Source organism: Bos taurus, chromosome 29 (genome assembly GCF_002263795.3).
Source record: "Bos taurus isolate L1 Dominette 01449 registration number 42190680 breed Hereford chromosome 29, ARS-UCD2.0, whole genome shotgun sequence".
NCBI classification, from domain to species: Eukaryota; Metazoa; Chordata; class Mammalia; order Artiodactyla; family Bovidae; genus Bos; species Bos taurus.
The window spans coordinates 33,198,443-33,207,933 of NC_037356.1; the positions used below are offsets into that span (position 1 = coordinate 33,198,443).

General features: G+C 49.9%; 1 protein-coding gene across 1 annotated transcript; it reads left to right on the top strand.

Moving 5' to 3' along the window:
- The first annotated feature begins 3,424 nt into the window (after positions 1-3,424).
- On the top strand, positions 3,425-8,965 carry SPATA19 (spermatogenesis associated 19). The gene is made up of 7 exons (NM_001076498.2): positions 3,425-3,565; positions 3,727-3,783; positions 4,254-4,346; positions 4,516-4,607; positions 7,275-7,352; positions 7,615-7,690; positions 8,790-8,965. Exons 1-6 carry the CDS (start codon positions 3,488-3,490, stop codon positions 7,679-7,681), a joined length of 465 nt encoding a protein of 154 aa, NP_001069966.1. The 5' UTR covers positions 3,425-3,487; the 3' UTR covers positions 7,682-7,690; positions 8,790-8,965.
- Positions 8,966-9,491: the final 526 nt, after the last annotated feature.

The following is a 9,491-nucleotide window of genomic DNA, read 5'->3' on the forward strand; positions in this document are numbered from 1 at the left end:
TAGCTTCCCATGTTTGTGGTTTTTTAGCTCTTTTTCTTGTAGTTTATTTCCAGTCTCATAGTGTTGTGGTTGGAAAAGATGCTTGATATGATTTCAGTTTTCTTAAATTTACTGAGGCTTGCTCTGTGGCCAGCACGTGGTCAGTTCTGAGAATGTTCTGTGTGCACATGATAAGAATGTGTATTCTGTGGCTTTCAGTGCTCCTGTATTGGGTACATGCATAGCTCTAATTGTTGTATCTTCTTCTTGGATTGATCCCTTGATCATTATATAGTACCCTTTCTGATCACTTGTAACACTATTTTAGAGTCTATTTTCTCTGAATTGTGTATCGCTACTCCAGCTTGTCTGAGATCGTGGATTCTGTTCCTCAGGCTGCAGAACTGTAGCTCTTCTTTGCTTCTGCTGCTCATCCTCTGGAGGATGAAGCTCTCTAAGAGTTTTGTGTAAGCTTCCTGATGGGAGGGACTGGTGGTGGCTGGGGATAGGTCTTGTCCCTCAGGTGGGCAGGGCTGTGCTCTATAAAATTTCAACTGGCTTGTCTGCTGATGGGTGGGGCTGTGTTCCTACCTTGTTCATTGTTTGGCCTGTGGAACTCCAATCCTGCCACCTGCAGGCTATTTGGTGGGGCTAATGGCTTCTGCAAGGGCTCATGCCAATGGGTATTTCCTAGAACTGCTGCTGCTAGTGTCCCTCACCCTGGGGTGAGCCACTGCTGGCCCCTGCCTCCGCAGAAGACCCTTAAATACTAGCAGGGAGGTCTGGCCCAGTGTTTTATGGGGTCACTGCTTTTCTCCCCTGGGTCCTGGTACACATGAGACTTGGTGTGCACCCTCCAAGAATGGAGTCTCTGTTTCCCTCAGTCCTGTGAAAGTTCAATCAAACCCTTCTGGCCTTCAAAGCCGGACTCTCTGGGGACTCTTCCTTTCCTAGGACCCTCAGGCTGGTAAGCTTGACATGGGACTCAGAATTTTCCCTCCATGGAATAACATCTGTGGTACAATCACTTTCCAGTTTGTGGGTTGCCCACTTCATAGGTATGGACATTGATTTTATCATGACACCCCTCCTACTGTCTCATTGTGGCTTCTTCTCTGTCTTTGGATGAAGGATATCTGTTTTTGGTAAGTTCCAGTACTTTTTTGTCTATGGTTATTTAGCAGTTAGTGGTGATTTTGGTGTTTTCATAAGAAGGGGGTGAGCTCATGTTGTTCCACTCCACCATCTTGAGCTAATCTTACGTCTAAACTTCAAAAGAGTGACAGTAACAAGTGCTGGCAGAAACATGAAGTAACTATTCTAGGCAGTAGTTGGTACAACTGTCTTGAGGTACTTTTTGTTATATGCCAGCACTAAATATATGTAAAGCCTATGACCAAGCAACTCCAGTCTGTTATGTATATGTGCAGATTTAGCGCTTATGTCAAACAAATATTCATAGTATAAGAATATTCATAGCAGCATCAGTTTAAAAAGGATCAAACTAGATGTAACACCAATGTCCATCAGTTGAAAATTTGTTAATTTGTGTTGTGGTAATACAGTGGGATACTAGGCAAAACACTTATGGTGATAAATGTCAAAATGCTGATCTCCTTGTGGGTCTGAGGGCCTGCTGGGGTGCTGGAAGTGTTCTATATCTTGATACGGGTAGTGGTTAAACATATATATATATATGTGTGTGTGTATATATATATATATATATACACGCACTTAAACTTTTTTCTGAGCTGTGAATGTATTTATATATTTTACTGTGCGCATTTCATAACATAGTAATAAAATGTGAGAATAGATTTATGTATCTGTTTCATTTTGGAAACATAAACACAGATGTACAGCCTAGAAATGTATGAAAATCCTTCTGAAGAACAAGGTTGAAGAGACAGGGAAGAAGATGGAACTTCCCTCAGTGTATCTTTTCATGTAGTTTTAATTTTTCTGTAACATTAATGTTTTAGGGATTCAAACAGTAAAATTACACCAGTAAGGATGGAAACAGTTTTTAGGAGGTAGTGGCAGAAACAGAGGTGTTGATGAGTAACTTCATCTTTTGTTTTACGATTTCCCATCTCCCTTGGCATTCAGTTTGGGGTCCTATTACTAGCACTGGCCAAAAACCTTTAAGAAGAAGCATTTGAGCTAGAACAGAAGAGGTGATTTTATTCCTCCGTGTGTTCTTTTCCTTTTCTCTGCAGTCACACAGGTCACATCCTTACAGCATGGGGCCAGAGGACAGATTTATCCCTGGATCTCTATGTCACCACGTGGAGCACAGCTGGCCTGAACTTGTGCTTTGAGAGTAAGAAATAAGTCTCTTTCATTGGGGGACTTACTTGTTGCTGCAGGATAGCCTAGCATATTCTGATCAATAGAGAAGATGAAAAATTAAGGTGATTTTTTTGAGAGTGAGGAGATATAGTAGCTATTTTAGGGAAGCTGGGGAGAGTAAGATAAAGGTTTTCTATATTCTTCGAAGAATGAGAACACTTACAGACTATTAGAGCTAGAAGAAAACTAGAGACATTGTATTCATTGTGAAGACAAAGAAATTGCGTCCACAGGGACTAATGATTGGGTCAAGATCATATGACAAGTTAGTGGTAGAGACAGGATGACAACCCTCATTTCTGAGGCCTTGAGAATAGTCTTAGGGTTAGGCTACAACTACTTTTGAGAGCAGCTAAACATTTGCTTTAGGCTATTCTGAACTTCACTTCCCTAGTGAAGGTTCTCGGTGGGAATCACAGCGATCTGAGCCCGTCAGTGTTTGCCCCCAGCTCTGCATTGTAACAGGATTCCTCTTTCATTTCCACTTGACTAACCTTCTACATAGCCAGTCTACTGTGGGTGACTTGGTAAAGTCAGGAAATGTCCTTCACAAGAATTGGCACTTTCATACCCTATTCCTCTTATTGCTTATTTTTTTGTGATCTGAATCACTTGTGTAAACAAAGTAGACACAGAAATAAAGGTAATGTCCTTGTTGAGGGGTGTGCTCCCCCATCTTTTGACATTTTCTGGGTGGATAAGCCCTTTCTCCCCCAGTTTGTAAGAGTAAGGATAAGAAATGCCTATGGCAGGGTTTGAACAAATGTCTAGAGGGCCCAGGTTGTTTTGCCACAAATCTCTTTCTGCTTCAGCATTGCTCAAGACTGGGTGACCAGCCAGAAGTCTTCCCCATCCCTCATAATTTCTGTCTATCATTCAGTAACTGCCCCTTGTACCTTCCTCAGGCTCACATCCTGAGTGCCCATACCCGCCTCTCCATTTCTGAGCCATAGCCATCTCCAAGGTGGACACTTCCAGACCTTTGTTTTCTGTCCCCACTCTGAGCCTGGGAATTAAAGGAGGTCATTGTCACATCATCACTGGCCAGCCAATCAGGTAGGCACCACCCTCCAGGGACCTCCTTGTGCTGGGGGAGTTCTCAGGCTGCTTCAATGGAAGGAGGGAGCCACGAAGGAGGCCTGGCATAAGTGCAGAGATGATAATCACAACATGGATTGTGTACATCCTTGCTCGGAAAGGTGCCGGGCTCCCCTTCCCACCCAAAGTCAGCTCGGTGAGTGGGGCTGGTGATGGCTAGGTGGAGAGTATCTCAGGTACCATCTGTGCTCTGAGCCCTGGCACTTCCGGAGAGGAGAGTTCATGTTGGATGTGGATAGTGGAGCAGAGGTGGGTCTCTCCGTATTCTGAGGGCATTGATTTACGACTTTGTTGCAGGATGTGGAAGTTACGGAGACTGAGGCTGTGTCTGTAGTACAGCACTGGTTGAAAAAAGTAAGTTTCCTCTGGGACTCAGGGTAGCCCAGATTGTAGAGAGCTGGACTTCTCTCTCCACAGAACCAGGAAACCCAAGTTCATTGCCCACCAGCCTGCCTGGAGCTGCGTCTGATTCATCACACGTTTGGGAGCACCCAGTCTGTCTCCTCACCAGAGATGCTCCGGTGTCACCACCGGCCCCACCCTGCTTCTCAAGCGTGGAGTGGAGGGGGTTCAGATGGGTGGCCCCTACTGCAGGATTTCTCAGAAGGACCTTGGGTTAGGACCCATGACTTACCGAGTCCCTGGAATTCCACGGGAAGGTAGCAGCAGATGGCTTAGTGTCAGAATGTGCAATAGCGCATGTGTAGGGATATGCATGTGTACGGTATGATAGGGAAGAATAAAAAGGAAAAGGAAGAGGAGGGGGACTGGGGACCAGACGAGTGAAGGAAATCATCCTCTGAAGGAAATCACTCACCTTTCAGACTGAAGAAGAGGCTTCCCAGGAGATAAAGGAGAAGATGTCCACCAACTTCCCTCCCATGCAAGGCCAAGATGTACATGTGACTAGAGATGTGGTAATGGAGCCTGTTAGCCGCCCATCCTGGGGGACTGGCGGGGGGAAAGGGGAGGCTGGCCTAACGCAAGGGTCCTGGGCTAGTGGGCGGAGCTTGTCCAGGCTGGGCTGTACCCTGGCCATGGAGTCCTTGCTGGGCAGTAACCACTGGATGCCACTGGATTTCCTAGGTGAAGCACCACCTCTCAAAGTCTGGTTTGTTAGCAAACCAGAGTCAAGAGGTCCTGGAGGAGAGAACAAGAATCCAGTTCATAAGATGGAGGTAAAGCATCTCTTTTCCCGGAGCCAGACTGTAGGGCGGGCGAAGCAGAGAAGGCATGAGCGCCCTCTCCGGGATTCCTGGCTGACACAAACCCAAGGCTGCCCTTCTCTAGAGGTGTTGACTCCTTTGGTTGAGAAGTTTTGCATTCTGCCTTTGGGGTCTTAAGGGATTGTTTTTGCTGTCTTAAAAGCCCACTTCATCCCTAAATTTTGAAATAACTGGAGGGGTTGGAAAATGGCTTGCTTACCATCTCTTAACTGCTTCTGAATACATTTTAGACTTCTGTTATTTTTGCACTTGATTTGTTCAGAAGTGGCTGCACTTTAAAGAGTAAAAAGAAAACAAGCTCTTAAAATGCAGAAGCTGAAACCCTCCTGTTGGCCAGAGGTGAGAGGAAGTTTCTCAGGCCGAGGCTGGAGTCCTGAGCTCCACGCAGCTGCACAGGCCGTGGCCATCTTCCTGGCTCCCCACCTTCCTGCTCTGCAGAGGCTAAGACTCCAGGCAAGGGAGCCTGGGGCCTGGAACGGGCTCACCCCCTCGGCACACACTTCCCTGTTTCCTTCTGGGGTGCGTGTTCACTTGGGCCTCCTCTCACAGGAGAATCCTTGTGGCATTCCGCTGGCCTTCCCCCCTCATCTCTGCACTCAGCTTCCTTCCTGTGCCCCCATTGCCAACTTTGCTCTCTCCTATCAAGAAAGATACAATTCTCAAGAAATGTGTTTTTGTGTCCGATCCATCAGGATGCTGTTTTCCTGTGTTTGCCCCTTCTAGTGGCATCAGCATTTTAAAAGAGGATTCAGATGGTCAAGAACTGTGTTAAGAGGAAGGGTCTAATTTGAGACCTCCCCAAGAAAGGGAGGGAAACCTGCCAAGGTAGCTCAAATCATGAGCATTGATAACTGCCCCCCAGCCACTGCCCTCCACGTGGGATGCTTGTCCGCTCCTGGCCTGGCCGTGCCACCAGCTCTGGCTGCTGTCTTTCCTTGGTTTGGATAATATGAACATCATCCTCTGGGGTTTTTAGACCTTGGCTGCATAGTGTAAGTAGGTTAAAGCTCTGGAGACATGGGACAGGAATCAGTCAATTATCCACATAGATGTTTTCCACTCTGGGTGTTCTGTGGAGATTTTAAACCAGTAAACACAGCCTGGTTCCTCCTCTGATCCTCTCAGTTTTATTAAGTATGTGGTCAGGGTTGCATATCCCTTTATTAAGCACCACTGAATGTGCACATATGTGACAGGTGTGTATCGGCCACCTGATGCTTGCTAGGCTTTCTGGAAGACAGAACAGCATAAACGAAGCCCCCATTTGAAAGGCTACACAGGACGTGGGTGGAGAAACCTCTGAGCACTGAAGGACATGTTGAGGACTCCACCAGAATCACCTGTGAGGGTACAGTGCAGGGCTGTGCCACTCGGCTGTGCTGGGCTGGTCATCTGGGCTGACCCACACGTGTCTGGGCAGGGACTGGACACACAGGGGCCAGGTGAGGCCTCCCACAAAGGCAAGAGCCTGGCAACTTGGCCCCATCTGGCCCCTGTGGCTCCTTCTTCTCAGAAGCATCCATCCCTCTGTCCCCTACCCCCTCTGTCCTCTCTCTCTCTCCCTGGGCACTGGCCAGCTTTATTGTGTCTGAGCCGTATTTCAGAGCACATTTGGATTGTGGTCCTCATAAGCAGTATCAACACTGAGTTCACACAGAAAACCCTAAATCTAGAACAAAGCTGACCCAGAAGGCACTGTCGAGAATGGGGAGTCCACAAAAGAGACACAGATGTAAAGAACAGGCTTTTGGACTCTGTGGGAGAGGGCGAGGGTGGGATGATTTGAGAGAATAGCATTGAAACATGTATATGACCATATGTGAAATAGATCACCAGTCCAAGTTTGATGCATGAAGCAGGGCACTCAAAGCTGGTGCACTGGGACCACCCAGAGGGATGGGATGGGGAGGGAAGTGGGAGGGGGGTTCAAGATGGGGGACACATGTGCACCCGTGGCTGATTCCTGTCAATGTATGGCAAAAACCACAATATTTGAAAGTAATTAGCCTCCAATAAAAAAAAAAAGAATGGGGGAATCTAAAGGGCACAGGAATGGGGCTCCAGTGGGCAAGCTGCTTTTGCTGGAGTGGAGGGTCTGTGAGGGTCTGTGGGGGTGTGGAGTTGGGAAGGGCGCAAAGTAGATGGTGGTGAGGAAGGCAAATCCAGACGGTGAAATAAGACAAAAACAGCATCAAAGAGGAGCCTGCAGCCTCTCTGTGAAAGAAGGCTCTGGCAGGATCTCTGAACCATGGTGAATATGCGCAATGCTGATCATATAGAGCTGGCAGGGGAGCGGGAGAGGAATTCAGAAGGGGCAAATCCTCAGCTTCAAGACCTCTGACCCAGTGTGTAACTCTGGCAAAGCCACTTAACTTCTCTGTCTCCTTGACTCTTCTTAGGAACATTTACTACCTGCCTGGGATTGCTGGGGGCTCAGGGGTATTTGGTTAGTAAAAAGGATGCTTCTTGGTACTGATACAAGGAGGGTGGAGGACCAGCTGTAAAGCTCATCGGGACAGTCAGAACTGTGGTCCACGGGATTCCACCTCTGGCGGTTCCACAGTGACTGGTTAGTGGAAAAGGAGCCCGGGAATCCCAATGCTTGACGATGTTTTGCAGCCATACCCGTATCTTCCAAGTGCCGAGCGAGGCAAGAAATGAAGCCATGCGAGATAGGATAGAGCAGGTGAGACGAAGGTAAGCGTTAGGAATGAGGTGATTTGTGTCCTAACTGGGGGCAAGTGGGTAGGGGGCTTCTGGTCTCTGTGGGTCTCCCTCCACCCCAACCCTGGGCCTGGCTAAGCCTGGGATCCTTCTGGACTGAGCGCCTCTTCCCAGGACTCAGCTCCAGGGCCCAGGCTTGGGCTGCCATGGTCTGGGGGGCTGCTGTGGTCTGTGCTCTGGGGGCCTCTGCTGCCCTTCCATCTCCCTTGCCTCTCCTCTCCTCTGTCCCCTGCAGCATATGCCATCTTTCAGATGAAATCTCTCAGGAGCTTCGCAACAGAAATTCCTACTCCGAATGCTGAGAGCAGCAGGTGGGAGAGCTGACAGGGGAGGGGCGGGGCAGAGAGGACGGCTCCCAGGTTGGGTGGGGGCTTGAGAATACCAGCAAGGGGTTGCTCCAGGGCCAGTGGGGTCAGGGAGAAGGCAGCTGCCTGAGGCTCCTGCCATGCCTCTCAGATTTCTGGAAGAGCTTAGAGTCTAGGTCAGATTTGTGTCTCTGACTTTTCACTGGTGTCACAAACCATTGCCCACAGGCCCAGGGGTCTCAGAGCCTTGTAGTCAAGGCCAAGGTGGGGCCTGCAGTTCTGAGTTGCTGGCACTCCTGAGCGTGGCCGTGGCTGGTCTGCTGGCCCCACTTCGAGTCACAAGGTCACACAGCCCCAGAGTGGGAGCAAGGGTGCACCGGTTTTGGCTCAGCCACCGATTAGGGCCATGACTTTGGGTCACATGACCTCTTGGCCTGCACGTGGTGGGTACCAGTGGTCATGGCAGTGGTTGCTTGTGCGGCTCTGGATGGTGGTGGGTCATTGACTGGCAATGCCTCTCCAGGAGCCATCTGTCCAGAAAAGGTTGCTGCACCCCTGCTAGGCGGGGGCTGATGGGGTGACCACCAGCATGCTTAGAGGAGGGCCATGGAGGTGTATGTTGGCATTTATTGAGCCCTTAATCTATGCCAGCTCCTGCACAGGGCACTCTCTAGGTTTCTCATCCGACCCAAGTGACCATAGGAGGAGGGCATGCTGGTGCAGAGGCAGAGATAAAGCTGCCCTGGGGGGCAGACGCTGGCTTTCATCTGGCTCTGGCATGGGCACTTGCTTCATGCCCAGTGCCTCAGTTTCCTGACTTGAGGACATTCCTCATGGACCATGGCATCCTGCACGTGGCAAGTGCAGTGTCAATGGTTTGCTAATGCCAGTAGGGACGAGGAGTGAAGGCCCGCAGGGGCCTCTGGAGTCAGGCTCCCGGCTCAGCTCTACCCGACACAACGGCTGTCCTCCCCACGGGCCTCCCCGCTCCTGAATCCTGCTCTGTGAACGCGGAGTGCAGTGGGCTCAGGAGGCATTGCCAGCCTTGTCCGCCGCCCTTCCCACATTTCCATGTGCCCCTGGGCATTTCCCTCTTTCCATGTAGGTGTCCTTCAGGATCAAGGAGCAGCCTGTGTTGGAAGGATGTCCACCCACCTTGACCTGAGGAGCAACCACACCTGGGCAGTGATGATCCAGTGGGTGAGCCCTGCCTTATGACAGTGGCAGCACTGGAATCTTCTTGCTGAACTGCTGATAAAGAGATGTGCTATTTAACCACCACCCCGGCCTCTGGTGTGAGTGCCTTGCTACCGTCCATTCTTCACATCTTGAACAGCCATGCGCTTGCCTCTGGGGACACAGGCTCGCTGCCTTGTGGGGAGACAGTGACAGGCCCCCGCCACTGTGTGAAGCAGGGCTTGCTGGGGGCTCCTGGAGTATTAGGGGCAGAAGGCAATGGCACCCCACTCCATTACTCTTGCCTGGAAAATCCCATGGACGGAGGAGCCTGGTGGGCTACAGTCCACGGGGTTGCTAAGAGTCGGACACGACTGAGCGACTTCACTTTCACTTTTCACTTTCATGCATTGGAGAAGGAAATGGCAGCCCACTCCAGTGTTCTTGCCTGGAGAATCCCAGGGATGGGGGAGCCTGGTGGGCTGCTGTCTATGGGGTCGCACAGAGTCGGACACGACTGAAGTGACTTAGCAGCAGTGCTGCTGCAGGAGGACTTCCTGGGGGAGGTGTGACATGTGCGCTTCACTCAAGTATTTCATGAACTTTTACTCCTTCTCTAGAGTGCGTCCTT

What these genes read in the sequence shown, in the direction of transcription:
- SPATA19 (NM_001076498.2), top strand. Translation starts at nt 3,488, where the DNA reads ATGATAATCACAACATGGATTGTGTACATCCTTGCTCGGAAAGGTGCC. An exon ending in TACATGTGACTAGAGATGTG is followed by an intron (nt 4,347 to 4,515) that starts GTAATGGAGCCT and finishes TGGATTTCCTAG; the next exon opens with GTGAAGCACCACCTCTCAAA. An exon ending in ATCCAGTTCATAAGATGGAG is followed by an intron (nt 4,608 to 7,274) that starts GTAAAGCATCTC and finishes GATGTTTTGCAG; the next exon opens with CCATACCCGTATCTTCCAAG.